The sequence below is a fragment of the Simochromis diagramma genome, unplaced genomic scaffold (genome assembly GCF_900408965.1).
Source record: "Simochromis diagramma unplaced genomic scaffold, fSimDia1.1 OVJJ01000120.1, whole genome shotgun sequence".
Lineage (NCBI taxonomy): Eukaryota > Metazoa > Chordata > Actinopteri > Cichliformes > Cichlidae > Simochromis > Simochromis diagramma.
Window position 1 is genome coordinate 39,018 of NW_024387045.1, and position 21,542 is coordinate 60,559.

Sequence of the window (21,542 nt, forward strand, 5' to 3'; positions counted from 1 at the left end):
TCAAGTTCAAATCAAAGTCCCTTTCTCATGACTACACTTTAAGAAAGGGACTGGAGCACACCAGCCTGCATGGCAGAGTTCCAAGACTGTTGGGGGAAAAAACCCTGGACTGATGAGTGTGTCATTACACACTGCATTTCAGAAAAGGAAGCTCATACCAACAGTAAAATATGGTGGTGATAGTCTGATAGTCTGAGGCTGTTTTGCTGCCTCGGGACCTGCAAGACTTGCCTCCCTAAATGGAACCATGAATTCGGCCCTCTTAAAGAAACAATTCTTTAGGAGACTATCTGCCATCCGTTCTCATCTGACCTGAAGCGCACTTGGTTTCTGCAGCCGGAAAATTATGCAAAACACCCAAATAAGTCAAAGTTCTTACCTGAATCTGATTTATATGCTGTGACATGACCTTAAAAAGGTGGTTCATGCTTGAAAACCCAGCAATGTGGCTAAATTACAACAATTCTGCAACAGTGAGTGGGCTGAAAATCCTCCACAGTGCTGTTAAAGATTTATTGCAGGTTGTTACAAATGCTTGGTTGCAGTTATTTATTAAATTCAGGGGGCAATAGCTTTTTCTGACATGTTCATCTAGGTTTGGGTTTTTCCCCTTAATAATAAACACATTTATTTAGAAACTGCATTTTATATTTACTTCTGTTCTTTGGATAATATTGTAATTCAATTAATGTTTTATCACTCACCTTTGAAAGTTCAGGTCAGGGGTTAACGTGTAATAATGAGAAATAACAGAGAAAAACAAAAGGAAGGTGCAATGAGACATAGGAAATCATGATTCATGGCAAATGAAATTTATCAATAATTGAAAGCCATCCTGACAGTTATTACAAATTAATATTAGCAGGTTAGGTCCCAACTGATGACCTATAAAGATCTGTGTCATTACCAAAGTGTCACAAAAGAAACATCTCATGATGGGTAAAACCAGTGAGCTGTCTCAAAACCTTCACAACCATATTGTTGCAAAACTTACTGAAGGTATTGGTTCTAAACTACTGAAGGTTCTAGTGAGCACTGTTGGGTTCTTAATGCAGAGGTGGAAAGAACATCATTTCACCATATATAATAATGATCAGAAGAGTCGTTGAAGAGCCAAGGTGCTACAGAAAAACCTGGAATCAGCAGGTACAATTGTTTCAAGAAGGCATGGCATGTAGGTCACCATCCATGGTGCCATTGCTGAAGAAAAAGCATGATGAAGAGCATTTAAAGTTTGCTGAACATTTAGAGAAGCCAGTGAAATATGGTCTGGTCAGATGGTCATATGATTGTTTGGTTTTTCTCTGTAGGGTCTACCTTACAATATAAAGGTAACTGTTATTGTGATTGGTCGCTATATGAATAAAATTGACTGGAAATGAAAAGATGACTTGTCCATGGATATGCAGACTGGAGCATCCAGGAAATGATCCCATCAATTTTCCAACTGGGAAATGATCTGCTTTACCTCCTGAGTTGGCAGATTGACACCCCAAGTTGCTCTCTGATGCAAAGAATGAATGTTAGCATATCTTAGCTAGAAAGCACTAAAGCATAGAAACCAGTGCTTGTCTGGTTGAATGAGGCAAGTTCTTTAAAATGACCGTTGCTCTGAGCTGATGTCCTGAAACTGTTTGTGTCCAGAATGTGGAAAAACCACGGCGATGTGTTTCCAGACTTTTGACTGGCAGCTTTCAAGACAATGTTTCATATATTCAGCTTCAGCTACGTGCTCTGATGTGTGACTTTCAGAAAAGAAGTTGGTGAAGCTGTTCATGTGGCTCGTTGGTCTAGGGGTATGATTCTTGCTTAGGGTGCGAGAGGTCCCAGGTTCAAATCCTGGACGAGCCCACCTCACGTCTGTAGAGTTACAGGGTTTTGTTTAGGTTTCATCCAGCAAGAAACCTCTTAGAAATCCGTGATCTACAGCCTGAAATCACACGTTCCCATAGTACCTCACACAGATGTAGCTGAGAGATCTGATTTCCATTTCTTACAATTTTAATTCTCCAACAAGTTCTTTGAAGATAATTATTTGTCTTTCATGTTGGCCTAACAAAATAACACAGAGTATTATTTTAGATTAAATCAGAGGGTTCAATCCAAACTTGTGCACAGAACTACAAAAATACACAGCTATCTATCAAATATTATAAATGTGTAACTCTTTGACACAACATTAACAAAATGCATGTGGAAAAATGCACATACATTTCTTTCTTTTGCACAAAGATTGAACATCAGTAACTATTAATACTTTAGTATCACAAAGGAATCTAGTTCAGTGCTTTCTGCACACATGTAGCTTATCTACCAACTTAAATACAAGTTTACAAATTTGATTACAGCAAAAGTCTGAAATGCCATGTCAGCTGTTATTTGGAGTGTAACTAAAGCAAAAAAAACAATTAGTTGGAAAAATAATGCTGGGAAATTATTTTAGTCCTTGCCAAGCTCAATACAGGAAGGTTACACAGATAAAGGTCAGTAAAAATAGTGTTCAAGCTTGTGGTTTATTTTCCGGCTCTACATAAGAAACGCTTCAACCACGAGTGATGGCAGTTCACTGATCATCATTTATAGATGTAAACTGGTTGTCTGTGTAAACGAACTGCTGCTGCTCTAATCCAGCTGAGCACTCAAGACTCAGCTATTCACACACTGCTTTCTAAGCACCTTTATCAAACACTCACGTTTGGATGGAGGCGTCAGTAGAAATTTGGGGTTCAGTATCTTGCCTAAGAATACTTCAGCATGCAGACAAGAAGACACATTTAGAAGACAACCCACTGCATCACATGAGCCTCAGTCAGTGTTCACAGTGCACAGAGAGATCCTGCTGGTTTGCTGTTTATGCATTACTAATGTAGATTTATTTTTGACACGCGTGTTTAAGGTTCGGTGCCCAAACTGACAGTGACTGATGGCAACATTTAGACTGAAAACCAAACAATGAAACTCTGAGAGACACAGGACGATTATCGACTCTGTCCACACAGTGGAAAATCTGTTCTTAATAGAGGAAACATCGTCTACATAACAGACCCAATCAGCAGGAGCGATGCTAAACACAGCAGCTGTGGTTTCCTGTTTGATGAAAAGAGGTCGTCTGCCTTCATGTTCAGTCGTCATGTTACAGATACTAACTGAACTGAACCTTCAGCAGGTTTTGGACCTTTATGAGACAAATTTAAATCACAAACTTTCATCACTTTAATCCTGCAGGTTTGAAACTGTTTTCTATTATTAGAAAGATTCTTTGTGTGTTTCAGGTAAAGTGTGATGCTCATATGTAAATAACATCTTGTTTTGTTTCCTGTCCAACTGGCCAGCTTTGAGATGAAACCAGTCATTTTTAACCAGGACATGTCCTTTAATGCACATATTAAACAAATATGTAGGACTGCTTTCTTCCATCTGAGCAACATCTCTAAAATTAGAAATATCCTGTCTCAGAGTGATGCTGAAAAAAGTTCATGCATTTATTACTTCTAGGCTACGTCCACACGTACCCGGGTATTTCTGAAAACACAGATTTTTCTATGCGTTTGCACCTTTCGTCCACACGTAAACGGCGTTTTCGGTCACTGAAAACGGAGATTTTTAAAAACTCCGGCCAGGGTGGAGATTTTCTAAACCTCCGTTTTTGCATTTACGTGTGGACGAGAAAAACGGAGAAAACGCAGCGTCAAAGGTGTGCTCCTTTTTTGACGTCACACTGTGCGCCACGTTATTGTTTCGGCGAAATGAATTTCTACAATACTGTTACTGTTACTCTCTGCAGTGTTTAAATGCTTACATATACACACAGTTACTGTCCCTCCACACATACCACTCGGTTCTGCTTCTACGCACCATCTTTGTTTACTTTTTCCGAGGCTTCTAGACTTCTGATTGGCCAACATTTCTACACGGTTAGGAATATATCACCACCTGTTGCTTTGGCATGTTCCTAGCAGCATTTTCCTTCATTTCTACCTTTATGTGTGGACGGGATTATTTTTTAAAACGGAAACGGAAAATGTCCGTTTTCAAAAATACCCGTGTACGTGTGGATGTAGCCCTAGGCTCAAAATCATTTTCTGTGCCTGTCATGAACAGCTGTGTGGCAGGCAGAGGCAAGACCCAAATGCAGGACTTGGAAACAAAGGGGTCGGCTAAAAGAGGCAGCTTTATTAATGTTAGATGATACTCAGAAAGAAACATAAAAATACAAGAGAAACAAACAAAGAAAATTAGAGAGTATAAACATGAAACTACGAAGGAAACATAGAACTCACAGAAGAACACAGCAAAACAGGCACGAGGGAGACTGTGGCCCTAAATACTCACACAGGATACAAGCTGTGTCCCAATTAAGAGACTGCACGCTTGAAGTACGCGCACTACGCGTACTACGTACGGTGCGTACTATAAGTACGAGAAGTGCGGAAGTGAGAGGCGTGTGAAATGGGACGGTCTAGCCTTCGTCACGCTGCTCAGGTTGCCTAGCAACCATGATACTAAACGCAAGACACGTTACATACAGCTTTGTTTGACAGAAATGAAGGATAAAAAATGTTTTGTTGGTCATTCATTTGTGTCATGACATCACTTTGATTAATTGAGTATCTGAGGCTGAAACCAGAGGACTGTAAACATGATTGTTGGGCTTCATTTCTGTACTGAACAGTCATGTAAGATTAGTTAGTAAATAACAATTAGTTAATGTTGTTCATGAGACTAAAGTCATCTCACTGTGGTAATGTAAATATAATATGGCCAATATTATATGTATTTGTAACGGAGTGAAGGTGATTTTTGCACAGTGTTATTAAAGGAGGGAAACCTTCCTCAAAACGGACAGAGCAGTGGAGCAGCCAAGGGAATGCACACGAATTAAAAACTGTATATCTAACATATAATTCATTATATTTAAACAGTTAAAATGTAAAATGAATTAAAACAACCCTGGCCAGGGAACAACACAATAGAAATCAATAAAACACAACATTAAAAATCCAGTGGCGTCCGCCACAGTATAAAAGTCACTAAAAACTTAAAACTCCAGGCAAGCGGTGCAGAAGGGGGAAACCCGGCGGCGTCCTCGCCTTCCTGTCCGTGTTCTCCGCTCCGGCGTGCTAAACACACACACACAAAAAAGGGCAGCGACAGTAACTACTCTTTTAGCGGCTACCGTTCATTAAAGAACAATAGAGAACTAGAACAAAGGTCATCCAAACAAGAGAACAAATAAACACACAGTCCATAACAAACACAAAAACTAGGTCAAAGACTGAGGACCATCACAGGACACTCTGTGTCAAACATGAGTGTTCATAAGTTCAGAGTTTTGATCAGTTTGAAATGATGGAAGCAGCTCCTGAAAGTGACGACTCTTCACCTCGCAGTAGACCTTTGTCAGAGTTCAAGCTGCACAGACTCAAACCAGCAGCAGGTCGATTTCTTTAGTTCCCCGTCAATCCTGGTTCCTCAGGAGGAACTTGCTCCCACAATGACATCACTGTGTGAATGAATGGGAGTGAATGAAGAAAGGAGGAAGCTGATGACTGCCTGTAAATGTTCCCACGGTGACTGACAGAGTGAGACTGTCCACAGGAAGTCAGCGGGTCTGTCCTCAGCTTCCTGTTCACACTTCTTCTGTGGTGTCTGTGGTCCCTTTAGTTTCTGTAAAAATGGGACAGTTGAGTGTGCAGTCATGGGGCAGGTCACTAGAAGGGTGAGGCATTTATTGTCCTACCAACTTTAAAACCTAATTAAAATGTATATGTATGTAACAAATATATGAAACTTTAAACCTAATTTTTACACTGAAGCTTAAAGAGAAAAAAGTTAATGATGGATTGCATTTATATAACACTTTTCAAGGCACCTAAAGTACAGTTCCACAGTCACTCTCACACACTGGTGGAGGCAGCTACATTGTAGCCACAGCTACCCAGGGGCAGACTGACAGAAGCAAGGCTGCCATATCGCGCCATCGGCCCCTCTGGCCAACACCAGTAGGCGGTAGGGGAACTGTCTTGCCCAAGGACACAACGACCAGGACAGAGAGAGCAGGAGGGATCGAACCGGCAACTTTCCAGTTACAGAGGAGCTTCCCAATCCCCTGAACCACGGTCACCCCGACAGCTCAGCATGTAATAACACTGGGACATGAGTCATATAGGTGCAGCCTCCCTACCTGTGTTCTCAGGGGTCTGAGTGATGATGTCAGCATTGGTCATGTGTGTTTTTGGGATGACATCATCAAGACAAGAACATGCCAATGAGTGACTGAATATCCGGGATTTATTTTCAACTCACTGAACTTGGATTTCCCATCAAACCTGTTTGCCTGCTGAACTGAATTCAAATATATATTGTTTTCATTTAATAATAATCCTGCAGAAAAATCTTAATTCTTATGAAGACGTTGTGAGGGGCTTCATGAATCTCTCTCTGAAAAAGAACTCATGTTGTTTCACTTTAAACACTAGTCACACAAAGAGATGAAGACAAGAAACAAAGTTAAGAACATCTTTTGCTGTGTGGTAACTTTACATCTTCCTTTGTTCAGTCCTGTATCTCAGCACCGGTATCTGCTGACATGCACTCTCTCTACTCTCAGACACTGTTTACCTCTACAGAGTCCACAACATTCAAATAGCTGCTAGACTGAACTTAAACACATAAAACACTTCATGGTTTATGTGTTTTACCTTTGATCATTTCCCACTGATCTCAACAAAGAAGCTCCATCACAGAGAGCTTCTCTCAGCAGTTAACCACACCAGCAGCACCTGTTTTGATGTGGGTGAATATGAACTACTGACTCAGGTGACTTCACTATTTATGTGCTTTTACATGCTGCTACTCCCAGGATAACCATAACCACCCTCATGTCTCATTACAGCACTCCATGGGCATCAAAGACGGAGTGGTCCAGGTCCTATTTTTCACATTGGTGACTCTGCATCTTCCTCATTCATAATACAAAAAAGTGTTATAACCTTTTCCCTTTATCCTCTGTCCAGGGGGTTAGCTTTTCTAAAATATGGCCGAGTCTACTATTGTTATGTGTATAACCCTCAGATTTACATGGCAATAGAATAAATAATATGGTCACTGAACTAGCTTCTCCTGCTAGTCCCAAAAACGTGACTCAAAGTGAGAGCTGACTGGGCTTTTTCAGCTGTAGCCTAAACTGTGGAAGCATCACCCTGCCCTCGTTAGTTCAGCCCACTCGCTGCCTGTCTTTAAATAATGTCTTAAATTGTGTTTTTGCTCCTCAGATTAGAGTCAGAATGAGAGCAGTACATTCTCACCTTGTACTGGTTGTTATTTTCCTAATTTTGCTGGTTTGCTGGTTTGTACAGTATTTTTATTAAACTGTCCAACGTGTGCTTCTCCGATTTATTTTTGAAAAGATACATCTGGATTAAAAACAAACCAAATCTGCTCAGATTATTTTCAATCTTCAGTTCAGGCCGACTGCTCCTGTTACACTGTGTCATACACACAAACCTGAATTGACTCCCATCAAACACCCATCATATCTGTTTAAGCTGCAGGATTTCCTGTCTCAGTGCCACGTCTCTCTCTGCTGACTGCCTCATGTTATAAACACTGAACTGACCAACGAAACCACAGTACAGGTTTAATTATGAAACCAGTGACAGGTTTTACTGAGGAAACAGGAACCCGAAGAGTGAACTGCACCTGCTGTCAATCCCACTTTCAAAACACTAGTTTGATAAATTTGAGAAGAAGATTCTCATTGTTTCATTGACCACATTTTACAAGCCCAATGAAAACTACTTTTGGGTTTATCTCTCATTGATGTCCCTCGCTAGAACACAGGTGAATGTGTACCTGCAGTGTTTGTCCTCAGACTGGAGTAAAGTACTTCAGGTTCGCTGGCTGGAGTCTTATTGGTCCAGGCTCTACTGGTGACCTCAGCATAGGTGACATCATTTACTGGAGCTGACTGGTATCTCCCTGCAAAGATGAAGTGATCTGAAAGAATACTAGTATTTGTGTCTGTGGAGTTTTAGTCTGAATCTACTTTCTAAGTGTTCTAAAAATAGAAACGCTGATGGAGGCTGTCTTGATGTGTCCAAGATGATGACTTTGGATGAAAATTTGAGACAGACGCTATACCTGTGCGCTTCTTCCACAGAAGATGAAGTACAAACAGAACCAGAACCAATAGCACCAGGGAACCTATAGCAGCTACAATTGGGAATATGAGGGAGGAGGGGGGAGAGGGAGAAGGGGGAGGAGAAAGAAGGGTAGAAGAAGAGGAGATATGAGTGTTTGTCAGTGACGTTATGGTTGTTGTTGCTTCTTTTGTTGTTGTAAACAAGGCTGTGGTTGAAGGACCTGCAGGAGAGATGAGGAAGCTGCTTCAGTCAGTTTATCATCAGCTCAGCAGATTGGCTTTAAACAGGAAGTGATGTCAGTGTTCTGACCTCTGACCCTCAGAAAGCTCTGAGGAGATGATCCAAACTCATCAGTAGAACACCAGTAGAGACCTTCATCAGACTGCTGCACGTTAATGGTGATTATGTGCTCTGATGTAGGTCCAACAGGACGTCCATTAAAGTAGAAATAAGCTGCAGCTGTGCCACCAGTTTTCTTTTTACAGCGTAGAGTGACATCACTTCCTGTCCTCACAGGAAGTGCAGGGATCTCCAGGATCACATGTTTATCTGAGGAAAAGACCCACAGAGTGATGTAGAGGTGGTATAACAGTGTGCTGTTAGTCTGATGAAATGAATGACTTCATTACCTGATACAGTGATGTTGACTTCTTCACTCTTCTCTCCAGCTTCACCTTCACACCAGTAAACTCCACTGACTGGGCTGAACTCATCAAACAAACAGGATGAACCATTGAACCTTCCGAAGCCCCGCCCACCTGCTCCACATGACTCAGTCCCACTTCCTGTGTCCCTCTTCACCGTCCATCCATCAGAGCCCAGCTGACCGTCACATGTCAGAGACACTGAGGCTGCTGTGAAGAACTGCTGAAGGTTTGGACTGACGCTCAGAGAGACTGGAGGACAGACGGACAGTTTCTATCAGTGTTTACACTCAGTGTTTGTCCTGGACCATGGTGCACTTCATCTACTCACCTGCACAAACAGTCAGTGCAGACAGCAGCAGCACACACACACCTGCAACAGGAGGTCAGAGGTCACTGAAGGTCAGAGGTCAATGAAGGTCATAGGATATTAAAGGTGAGAGGTCACTGAAAGAGAGTGGACATTATGACCAGAAGGCAGTAATAGGCCTGGGAGAGCATCTTCTATGTTACCATGTTCACCCTTCACCCTGCTATGATGGCACTTGTTTAGCCATTTGTCACATAGACTCTGGATGTTATATTTCAAAGCTGCACACTCAGCTGGTTATCTGTGTAGGTCACAGTTAGGTGTTGTGAGAAAGTTAGTGACACCCAGTCTTCTGTTCTCCTGTGTCAAGAGTGTAGACAACAGCTGTTGAAACACCTTCTCTTTTAACGTCTATTCAACTAAATGCTGTGCTATTCATCTTTAGTGACTATGTACCTGCCCCCCCCCCCCCCCTCTCTCGTGCTCATAAGAATAAAAACGAATAAAAACTTGTTGATTACTTCTACTCATGTGACAAAGTGCAGGAAGACCACGCCCGGGTGCATATTTTTGGTAATAGCCCGTCACCAGTAGTAACCATCTATTAGCTATGACGAGCCACCTGGGAAGGCGAGACGAACTTTGGAACAGACACAAGACACTTTGTCGAGAGACACTTCTGCATCGATGACAGGCTGATTTCAGTTCCCACAGAGGCTGCAGCCATCGATCGGCTTAAGCACACATGTGCAGCCGAGTCCAACCTCAAACTCCACAAAATTGCCTCAAATAGTTTCTTAGTCATGCAAGCCTACACCCGGTGTGGAGTTCTCTCCGTATGTAATAGTATCTTCAACCTCTTGTATACTCCGAGTGGAAAACAGTTAAAGAAAAAAAAAACATAAACATGTTTAATCAATACCTTTCATAACTTGAAATGCAAATAGAAATTATACATTTTTAAAAATGATGCAAACAACAAAGTAAAATGTTGCTATTTACCCCAAAATGCAGCCAAGGCCTCAGATTTTTTGCACAATCATTTCAAACTATTTACAGAACAATCAGGTGTGTTGCATCAAATAAGAAGGCACACAAAGTATTCATGCAACTCCCAAAGAATAGGTCCTGTCCACTATAAAACAGAGGAGAACACCACAAGGTCTGACAGCAGGAGCACCTGTGACATTCACTAGTATAACTCACAAAAACCCAATAACTGCATAACACACTAACTACAGCCTCCAAACACACTAAACGTCACTAATCTCTCACATGTGAAAACTCGCTCTCTCTCTCTCTTTTGCTCTCTCTCTCTCATTGGTGTCACTCCTAAAACTTCTCCCTCTTCCTAAACAACCAAACGCCACATGTTGCCATATCATTTTTTGATTGGTGGATATGGTACACTTCAACATGAATAAGGAAGGGAAGGGGTGTTTTTTCTTTTTCACTCGCAAGCGGAGAGCGTTTGCTAGCGCTGTCCTTAGAAAACGCAGTTGCTGAGGCGGCTGAGGTCATTTGGAGTCCAGGGAGCGCTTTGAAGACCTTCTGTGACTCTGGTGGCATCTGTCATTTTTTACAGTGTTGTATGTTGGTACCTCAGGTCCCACATCTCCAGATTCACTAACAGCTTCTTCCACCCGGGCCATTCGGACTGTTAACAAACACCATGTCCCCTCTGTTCTAACTCTGCTGTGATCCCAACAACCTACATGTAAAGGTCGCCCAAACTAATAAAATTGTCAGGAATTATAGTGGAGAGAGAAAACAGGCGGCTCCCACACTCTATCTGAACATCAATTTTGAGTGGCTATACAGTATATCTGCAGAGATACGGGCAGTACAGGTACAGCAGTTAGGTATTAAGAAATAAAAAAGAAAAGAAAAACATAAAATGAATTCATATTCAATTTCCACATTTACTAAAAGCAAACAATGTAATGATATTAAAGTAACTCCCTGATGGATGACATGAGCAATGAACAGCTTCACTGATTTTATTAGGTTCTATTTGAGTCTCAACCTGCTGCTGTTTGAAGCTCATCACCAGAAAAACAACAAAACATACAAACTCTGAGGGAAATGACCAAAACAGTCTCCAGTCTTTTGTTAGACTCTGTGTTTATAGTGGAAAATTTGCTCTTATTAAAGGAAGTGAAGGCTACATAATAGGCAGATTAGAAAAACGTGTGGTGAGTGCAACTAGCAGCTGTGGTTTCCTGAATGAACGTCGATGTTCGAAGAAACGAGGTTGCCCGACTTCTCCTTAAGTCATCATGTTACAGACAGTGAACTTAACATGAAGCTCTAACTCTGAGTCCAAATTACATGATGGATCACAAAAAAGGTTTTTCTGCTTAGAACTCATTTGTATCCACATCTGTTGATGAGACAAAGTCATGATGTAAGCACACTTTCCTGCTTCATGCTTGCGTGAAAGAATTTATTTCATTAGATGCCTCTGAGTTAAAGTGTGAGCTGCATCACTGTCTATTTTCAATGACTTTTAATTAAATTACTTTAGCCCTACTAGAAAACAGGCAACAGAAAAAGAGCGAACTCCTCCTCTCTCCTAAATGAAACAAACTTTAAGCAGATCCAACAAACTTCACTTGGGGATCCATCCACCCTCAGCAAAAGCTTCCTCCTGCTGAAAATGTGTTTTCCCACTTTATTGTGTGATGAAGCGGTGATAAATGAATACATGACTGAAAGTAAGCATGAAAAGTTTTCAGTGTTTGACTCACCGAGGAGCAGAGACACACCTGAAGTCTTCATGTTGTCGGAATGACGACTGACAGCAGAGTGACACCTTCAGCTTCACCACTTCCCTGTTAAGACCATCAGCTTGTGACACTGCTTGTGCAGAGCGAGGCTGAGCCGCTTCCCTGATAAACTGCATGAGTCATGTTCACGGTAACCCTCACTGTTTCAGTCCATATGAATGATATATGCAGCTACTTTTTCTGGTCCCAGTCTGTTGTCACCACTGTCTCAAATTTGGGGACTTACAGGCTTACAAAGGGGCACAGTGACTCTGGTCATCAAAGAGGCCAAGCTGAAGTACAAGTAGTGTATTGAGGAGCTCTTTAGAGCCACAGAGACCCGGTGTTTAGAAAAAATGCGTCTCAACTGCTCTGATACTTCTGACACTACAGGTTTTCTCTTGGGCAGAGGTTGTCCTTATCTCCTGGATCGGCTGGAGCTTTCTTTAGGTGCCTTCCCAGCTTTGACAAAAGTCCACCTGGGATAACCACATTTACTCAGGGCCTTCTTGATGTGATGTTCTTCTGCCTGCCTGGCTGCTGTGTCTGTGGGGATGGTGTTCGCTCTGTGTTGTAGCGTCCTGATGACGCCCAGTTTGTGCTCCAGTGGATGATGACAGTCAAACCTTAATAGTGATCCGTATGTGTAGGTTTATGGTACACATCAGCTTTTAGATGTCCTCCATTCCTGATGGAAATCTCACAGTCTAAGAAGGCTAACCTGCCACTTTTCATATCCTCCCTGGTGAATTTGATGTGTTGGTCCACCGAGTTAATGTGATCCGTGAATTGTGGAACGTCCTGAGATTGGATTTTCACCCAGGTGTCATCCACATATCTGAACCAATGGCTTGGTGGTGTTCCAGGGTAGGATGGCAAAGCCCTCTTTTCCATTTCTTCCATGCACAAATTGGCCACGATGGGTGAAACTGGGAGCCCATGGCACACCCATGTTCCTGCCTGTAGAACTGACCCTTGTTTGTGAAATAGGTGGAATGAAGGCACAGTTCCAAAAGCAAACACACTTGGTCGATGCTGAGAGCGGTCCTGTTGCTGAGGTTGAGGTCAGGTTGTTTATGTATCTTCAGTAAACCATAGAGAGTTGGTGTAGGTTCCCCTTGGTATAGCCTGTGGTATGAGGTCAGGGGCACATAAGCATTTTCGTCACTGAGCAGGGACAAAATATTCTCATGATAGTCTTTCTGCTTTAGCAAAACTGTGCACCTACCCTGGTGGAAAGATGTTAATGTTGTTGCCATTCCCCAACTCTCTGTGAATGGTACTCATGACCATTGATCAGTGGTTGTTGATCAATGGTCATGAGAATTTGCATAATTAAGATTAAGGAGCTGACCTCCCGGCCCATTGTTCCTTCAGTGGGCTGGTTTCAGTCATTATGCAAATGTTTTGTTTATAAGATTGAAAGCTGCAGTCAGCTGAGACTGAAGACGTCACCTGGATGATGAAACGTTTCTCTGACTGAAAACGCTACGTCCAGATGAACAGAATCAACTTTTGGAGACTTACCTGAATGATTGAGCATGCATCAAAATCTCTTAAAGTGGTTTTTATTTACAAGTTTAGGGCTAAATTATAATCTGCTGCTCTTTAGAACTCAGCACCAGAAAAATAACCAAACATGCAAAAAGAAACCTGATTTTACCAAAAACAGTCTCCATTTCTTTGGTTTGACTCACTGTGGAAAATGTGCTTCTAATAGAGGAAGTGAAGACTACAAAACAGGCAGAAGAATCTGTGGCACATGCAGCCAGCAGCTGTGGTTTCCTGACCCTGCGTGTTTGATGAAAAGAGGTCATCTGACTTCATGTTACAGTCACTAACTGGGCATGAGGCCTCGATTTATTATGACAGTCCAGATTACATGGTGGACTTTACTAATGCATTACTCCAGAATAAACTGCAGAAGGTCTGGAAGCTCTAAAATAAAATAAACTTGTGATATTCATTATAAGCCAATAATATCTCTTCCTGGCTCCAATCACAGACTGCTCTCAGACGAAACCTGTAATACAACAGAAGAAGAGTGAACTGATCCTCTCACCTAAAACAAGCAGTCAGACAGTGAGAGCATCCAAGAGTGTTTATTAGAGCTGCTATCAATGAATCGATGAAAAAGATCAGTGAAGGATTTCAGTGACTCACAGAGGAGCAGATGCAGTCTTCATGTTGTCGGGATGATGACTGACAGCAGAGCGACATCATCACCTTCACTACTTGCCTCTTAACATCATCAGCTCGGCACGCTGCTCCTGCAGAGTGAGGCGGAGCTGCTGAACTGAATGAGTGATTTTCACAGCAACACAGAGGAAACGTTTTCTTTTATAGTTACTGAACGAGATGTGCAGTTCCCTCTTTGCCTTTCCACAGAAAACTGAATAAATATTGTTATTTAAACCTCTAACATGCAAAGAAAGAATACAAACTACAATATTTGTTAATCCTAAACTAATATATCATCACTGTTAGAGGTGGAAGGGTAATACTTGACCTTGACTAAAATATAATTAATAACTACTAATATTCTAAATACTGTTACTCTTACACTGTGTTACCAGTACATCCCTCCTGTTCGTTTCTAATGATAATAATAATATTGTTTATTGCTGAATTGAAGTTAGCTATTATTATTATAGAGTTAACTGTTGCTAGCATCTGTATTTTCTTGCAGATACTAACCACAGTTACCTTTATAGTGACGGCTGCTGTTGGGGTAAGTATTTTAAACCTGTACTCTTGGTTTTATCAGCAGTACAAAGTTGAATTAGCCATATTATATAAATAACCAGCATTGGTTGTTATGTTTTCATTAAAGTGTTACCTGCTCAGCTTCTGTCTGTCACTGAATAGACTCACATTTCACCACCAGCCTTTCATGTAGTCTGCAAATAACAGTGTGTGGGCCCCCTGGTGGGCTGTGAAGCTGCTGCTGGTAGACAGTAATAAAACATAATTTATTATTATGATGATTATTATTATGTTCTGTATTCACATTTATCATATGTGGAAGTATACGAGGAAACAAAGAGATAATATTTCACTTTAGTCTGACGTGATGATTAAAATTTTTGATTACAGATGTATTAAACTGGTCCTGACTCACGTTTCTTTTCTCTTTATTTGCTTTGTTTCTCTTGTCGTCGTCTTTACTGGCTAGACGTACGTGAACAGTCCCTTCCTCCCTCTGAACAAGTGTTTCCTCTTCCTGAATGAAAAAAATTGAAGGTGTGTTCGTTTAAGGTGAGGAGCAGGTGGATTATGTCTGTGGATCTACTGCTGATTTCCTCAGGCAGAAGACGACTGAAGGAAAAGTTTTAGCTATTTGCTGTTTTTACAGAAAGATGATGACCCTGTTGGTGTTTGTGATCCTCCTGCACGGTAAGAAAATCTGCCTCTGTTCTCACGATCCAAGCTCCATTAATGTCACACTTGCAGAGACACACAGAGCCACACACAGTCAGACAGGTTTGTGTGCATTCATAAACAAGGTGAGGTCTCAACTGCCACATGCTGTTGCAGTTGAGATTATCCGAGCCAGCGTAACTTTATCTTAAATGTCTTCTCTCACTGAAGCAGTGAGACAAAAATGCAGCCTGATGTGGTCTCTATCTGTTCTGTTATCAGCTCGAGTCCCTCTAAGCTGATGCACTTGGCGGTTTTCATTTCCTCTCTAGCCACCATGACAGTGTAACTGGTCTCATGGGTTTTGTGACAGTTATGAAACAGCAGCCACTTTGGTCATGTCTCAGGAATAATGTCCTTACTTATCTAAACTAATAAAAAAACACTGAATCAACATGATTTCATGAAATCAGCCGCTGTGCATCACAGGAACTGCTGCATTGTGTCTGTGGTATCTACTTCAGCCTGTAAGTTTCCTGCTGTCATAATAAAGTGTGGGAATGATTTCAGGTTTAAACTCTTCCTGTCCTCACAGTTTCCCAGCATGCCTCAAGTGTGAAGGTGCAGGAGGGAGCAGAGTTTGTCCTGCTGCCGTGTAAGTTTCTCAGTGTTAATGTGAAAGAATGCGCAGCTGTGTGGAGCCGGTCCGACCTCAACCCACCCACAGTTCACCTGCGTGAACCGGAAGGTGATAAGCTTCAGAACCAAAACCAGCATTACAGCGGGCGAACGTCCATGAATGCTGATGCTCTGGAAACTGGAAACCTCAGCCTCACTCTGAAAAATCTTCAACTGTCTGATAGTGGCAACTACACCTGCACCGCCCGCAAGTCTGGTATTGAACAGGGTCAAGCAACAGTGCAGCTGCAGGTCCAGAGGGCCACAGGTGGAGGTCAGTGCAAACAAATGAAAAATCATGTGCAGCGTTAGAGATTCTGCAGCATTATTTTAACATCACACAATGTTCCTGTTTTTGTTCACATTTTTGTTGTCAGGTCGCAGCAGGGTCACAGTTCTCCTGGTTTTCTTGAATTTGGCTGCTTTCTTAATTGTGGGTGGAGGCATGTACTTCAGACACTATTTTGTGAAAGGTAAGTGATTTGTCACATGTGTGATGTGGTCACATTTCCAATTTTAAATGATGGTGGTTAGTGATCTTGACCTCAAATCTATCCAGCCATGTTCTTAAGGGAACCAGCAACCTGAGAAAATGTACAATTTTAATAAAGGTTTGAATTCGATGGCAGTAACAATTTTCCAAAAAGTTGCAGCAACAAAAAGCGAAAAATGAAACATCTGTATAATTATTTAACTAACATTTAACTGAATTAGGCTAATTGGCAACAGGTCAATAACATTGTTGAGTATTAAGAGAGGCAGAGTTACCCGAAGTAAAGATGTTCAGAGTTTCAAAAACAATTACAAAATAATTGCAATGTTTCTCAAGACAGAATTCAGAAAACTATAAATATCTTAAATTTTAGGATTATTGGAACAACATGGACACTGCATCCTCAAAAGGAGGCATCTGACTTGTTATTAGAGCTCACTTACAAAACCTGATCTCTGATGGTATGTAATAGTGCTTCCACATCTGGAAAGGTGCTCAAAGGTATTTACAGGTTTTACAACAACAAATGCTCCAATTGATACGATGTCTTCTTAAGTGAAGGCCTTACATCATAACATCAGTAACATCATACTAAACAGCGTCTGATAAAATAGCAGGGAAGAGTTCAGGTCCTGAACTGGTCTGCTTGCAGTTCAAAGTTTTTACCAGCTTAGAACATCTGGAGCATCATGAAACAAGCATCACTCGTTTTAAGTTTACTGTTTGTATTTTCAGAGAAATTCTGCTTTTATTGTTGTTATTCAAGGCCATGGGCAGTGGGGGGTACTGGGAGTTGTGCTTTACCCTGTCATAAAAAGGCAGACACAGCAGCACAACTTGCCAAAAAAAACCAAAAAACTCTTGAAGACATTTAAACACTTGATCTTCTGTCCTGTTTCCAGCTATCTAAGAATGCTGTGATTTTGGAAGCTGTAATACACAAGTAGAAATACCGAATAATGATTTTTTTCTTTAAGTCGTCCATTAAAGCATCATCAGAAATGGTCTCAATGGAAGGGCAGCTGTCAGGTAGCCATTCTTGATACAGAAGAACTGAATCCCAAACTCGCTGGAGTAAAAGCATTTCTGGATTTTTCTTTTTTAAATCACAATGTCCTTCAAAGGTCCTGGAGAACTACTCCTGAACACTGCAAAAAGCTGCCTAACACAGTTCAGACTGTGCTAAAGAATAAAGGTGGTCATGTAAAAATGACAAAAATATCAAAAATGTCAAATATTGACCTTCAAGATCAAGACATTCAAGATCTTCTGTTTTTGTCTTAAATACTTTGCACATATTTCACTAAATCGCTCCACCGATTTCCCAATTTCCCAAGATATGAAGACATGAGGGGCTTTTGTGTGGTGCTGTGTCACTTCGGTACCTAGGATGAATGATAAATGGATTACATATAAAGTCCAATGAGCTTCACCTATGATTACAGTTACACCAGTACAAGCTGAATAAAACCCCACAGAGAAGAGAAAAAATATGATTCCAACCTAAACCAACGGGCAGAGATACCATAATCACAAAATAATACAAATGCTTTCAGGAACAACACTAAAAATACACAGTAACTACTTAAATCACTCCCTGCTCCACTCAAGCAGACACATGCCAAAGGTTAATTCAATTCAATGCAATTCAATTTTATTTACATAGCACCAAATCACAACAACAGTCACCTCGAGGTGCTTTATATTGTATATCGTACAATAATAGATACAGAGAAAAACCCAACAATCATATGACCCCCTATGAGCAGCACTTTGGCAACAGTAGGAAGGAAAAACTCCCTTTTAACAGGAAGAAACCTCCAGCAGAACCAGGCTCAGGGAGGGGCGGGGCCATCTGCTGTGATTGGTTGGGGTGAGAGAAGGAAGACAGGATAAAGACATGCTGTGGAAGAGAGACAGAGGTTAATAACAGATATGATTTAATGCAGAGAGGTCTGTTAACACCAGTGTTGGGTGTAATGCGTTACTAAGTAACGCGTTACTGTAATTAAATTACTTTTCCACTAAAAAAGTAGAGTAACTAATTACTGTTCATTTTTAGGTATTTTAATTACAGTTACTTACAATGTACTTGTGTTACATTGTAAAATTTTTAAACTCGCTGAATATCATTATTTAATTTCATTAATTTATCTTCTAAACGTAGAAGTAAACTCTGCTCTTTAACATCGCTGTAGTGCAGTTGCACGTTATTTCGCGCCAGTTTGCTGCACAGTCGTATTCTAAAGCGGAAGATGTCGGACTCGGCTGAAGCGAGTGGCTGTTTTATGACATGGACATATTCCCGTCTCTTCACTTTTCTGAAACAAGCAGACAAGAACATTACAGCAATATGTAAGCTATGTCGTGGGGAGAAAAAACTATCGGCTGCTGTTAATAGTAATCTACTGAAGCACCTGACACGAGAGCATAGACGAACACTTCTGAGTGGTTCTTGTTCATCATCCATCACCGCGGCAGCTCCTGCTAAGCAGGCAAAGCTTGATTTTACTTCAGCAGCACAGAAAGCGTCTGAAGGTGAGCTTAAAAACATGATTGCAGGCTACACTGTGGAAGAGATGCTGCCGCTGCGTACTGTAGAGTCTCCGTCTTTAAAAAAAAAAAATTATTTAAAGAGTTTAATTTCTATTGTTTGTCCACTCAAGGTTTATAGGGATTTTAAGAAGTATTTTGTTAAATTACTTATTTAGTAAGTAAGTTACTTTTCTGACACAGTAATTAGATAATTATTTTAAATACAATATTAACTAAGTAATTAGTAATTAATTACTTTTTTAAAGTAACTTACCCAACACTGATTAACACATAGTGAGTGAGAAAGGTGACTGGAAAGGAAAAACTCAATGCATCATGGGAATCCCCCGGCAGCCTACGTCTATTGCAGAATAATTAGGGGAGGATTCAGGGTCTCCTGGTCCAGCCCTAACTATATGCTTTAGCAAAAAGGAAAGTTTGAAGCCTAATCTTGAAAGTAGAGATAGTGTCTGTCTCCTGAATCCAAACTGGAAGCTGGTTCCACAGAAGAGGGGCCTGAAAACTGAAGGCTCTGCTCCCATTCTACTTTTAAATACTCTAGGAACAACAAGTAGGGCCTGCAGAGCGAGAGCGAAGTGCTCTAATAGGGTGATATGGTACTACAAGGTCATTAAGATAAGATGGGGCCTGATTATTTAAGACCTTGTATGTGAGGAGCAGGATTTTGAATTCTGGATTCAACAGGGAACCAATGAAGGGAAGCCAAAACAGGAGAAATCTGCTCTCTCTTTCTAGTCCCTGTCAGGACTCTTGCTGCAGCATTTTGGATTAGCTGAAGGCTTTTCAGGGAGTTTTTAGGACATCCTGATAATAATGAATTACAGTCGTCCAGCCTGGAAGTAATAAATGCATGAACTAGTTTTTCAGTGTCATGTTTTAGCATCTTAAAGACTTCTTGTGCAGCTGATGGTGATGTTTGTTGTCCTCTCAGTCCCGCAGGTGAAGGTGGATTCAGGGGTGGAGTCTGTTGAACTTCCCTTTATAACCACAGTTCACCTGCCTGAAGACGCTACAGTGATGTGGACTGACAGCTTTAACAGGATAGTCCATGTGCAGCAAAGTGACTCTGACCAGCCTCAACAACAACAACACTGGTTATATACACACCGAACCAAGATGAAGAGAAAACAGCTGACAGTTGCCAACCTCAGTCTGACTCTGAAGTACCCCACAGACAAAGACACGGACACATACACCTGCACCGTCAGCAGCAGGGAGGGAAGCATCCTGCTGAAGAAGCAAGTGAAGCTGAAAGTCAAAGGTCAGAGCTGTAGATACAGATCAAAGGTTTACAGTATAGGAAAATGGTGAAGTTCGGTAACAAGAGCCTGTCATCAATAATGTGTCTGTGGTTATATGGTGAACAGGGTTTATGAGTGAGCTGCAGATACAGAAGGTCCCATACATTTTTGGACACTTGCCTGGGGTTATGAGTTACACGGGACCTACAAGGGGCTTTTTAAAGTTTTTAAACAGCTTTGCGGTGCCTTAGCTCTTACAACACATTATTTTACAAGTACTCATTTAATAAAAGGCTGCGAGGAGAGGCTGGAGTTTGAAGTGATGAGTTTGAGGTGCAGAGCTTGCAGCTCTGAGATATTACCACACTTGCCGACAATTAAAAACCGACCGAGGTTCTATTGTCTTGCTTTGTTCATCGGGATAAGTCTCTGAGCTAGCGAGGCCTGCGAGTGCAGACCCTAACAACCACAAAGACGTTTCTTTAGAGTTCGTTTTGAGCACAGCTGAGCATTCAGTCAGAAGAGCAGATCCGAGTGACCAGCTGTCCTGTGTAGTTTGAATCATAGTCATATAACTTCTACAGGTTTCTTTGAAAGATTCTAAGAAATAATATAAACCTTGAAAGATGAAAATAAAAACTTGACTCTGCAGAAACTAAAACAAAGGATTTGATTCTGTACATTTGGCACAAGGATTCTGGTAAAGAGGTCCGCTCTGCTTGCTGATTGGACAGACACACTGTACTGTACTCTGTACTGTGGAGCAAAGGAATCATATTTCAGAGTCATTGGTCAAACATGTTCTCACTGAAAAGGTTTAACCTCACGCTGCTGCAACTGGCTGAACAACTCATTGTGCTTGTTGTCCTCTCAGTCCCCTGTGTAGAGGTGAAGGATGGGGTGGAGTCTGTCCAGGCTGCCCTGCAAAACCAGACATCGCTGCCTGAAGATTGCTAAATGGAGTGGACTTGTATTTACATTCGACCAGGAAGGTCACGTGTATGAGACGGCTTCTGACCAGTTTAAGAACAGGACCAGTTGTACAGGAGACCCGAACAAAGATGAATGAAGACTGCTGAAAACTGGAGACCTCAGTCGACCCGAATACCCCCACAGACTGGGATCACTGACACCTACACCTGCCACCGTCTACAGCAGGGAGGAAAACATCCTGCGAAGAAACAAGTGGAGCTGAAAGTCAGAGGGAATCAGTGTGTAGATACAGGTCAGAGGTCATGTAGGAGTTTTTATTCTCAAAAGGCTTTGAGTTTGAATCTATTTTTTCAGTTTCATTAAATAAAATAATTCTTTGAGGTTAATGACCTAAAAGCCAAAATGTCAGGCGAGG

The 21,542-nt window shown here is 41.4% G+C and overlaps 2 protein-coding genes, 1 long non-coding RNA gene and 1 other non-coding gene across 5 annotated transcripts; 2 read left to right on the forward strand and 2 right to left on the reverse strand.

The window, feature by feature from the left end:
* Nucleotides 1-1,779: 1,779 nt before the first annotated feature.
* On the forward strand, nt 1,780-1,851 carry trnap-agg. The gene has a single exon. It is a non-coding gene; the product is annotated as a tRNA-Pro (tRNA).
* Nucleotides 1,852-4,709: 2,858 nt separating this feature from the next.
* LOC120741624 lies at nt 4,710-12,394 on the reverse strand. 2 transcript variants are annotated; one of them, XM_040044597.1, is made up of 7 exons: nt 11,849-12,394; nt 9,120-9,161; nt 8,774-9,040; nt 8,454-8,693; nt 8,143-8,214; nt 7,855-7,980; nt 4,710-5,667 (listed from the first exon to the last, which is right to left on the reverse strand). In XM_040044597.1, exons 1-7 carry the CDS (start codon nt 11,877-11,879, stop codon nt 5,630-5,632), a joined length of 816 nt encoding a protein of 271 aa, XP_039900531.1. In that variant the 5' UTR covers nt 11,880-12,394; the 3' UTR covers nt 4,710-5,629. The 2 variants fall into 2 exon arrangements, with proteins under 2 accessions (XP_039900531.1, XP_039900530.1); XM_040044596.1 differs by having other exon boundaries at nt 8,143-8,364.
* A 965-nt stretch (nt 12,395-13,359) lies between these two features.
* Nucleotides 13,360-15,104, reverse strand: LOC120741628. The gene is made up of 4 exons (XR_005697653.1): nt 14,988-15,104; nt 14,706-14,813; nt 14,030-14,136; nt 13,360-13,889 (listed from the first exon to the last, which is right to left on the reverse strand). It is a non-coding gene; the product is annotated as an uncharacterized LOC120741628 (long non-coding RNA).
* A 50-nt stretch (nt 15,105-15,154) lies between these two features.
* On the forward strand, nt 15,155-21,178 carry LOC120741626. The gene is made up of 5 exons (XM_040044601.1): nt 15,155-15,262; nt 15,822-16,178; nt 16,282-16,377; nt 19,885-20,214; nt 21,069-21,178. The coding sequence occupies exons 1-5, from the start codon at nt 15,226-15,228 to the stop codon at nt 21,149-21,151; spliced, it is 903 nt and encodes a 300-aa protein (XP_039900535.1). The 5' UTR covers nt 15,155-15,225; the 3' UTR covers nt 21,152-21,178.
* Nucleotides 21,179-21,542: the final 364 nt, after the last annotated feature.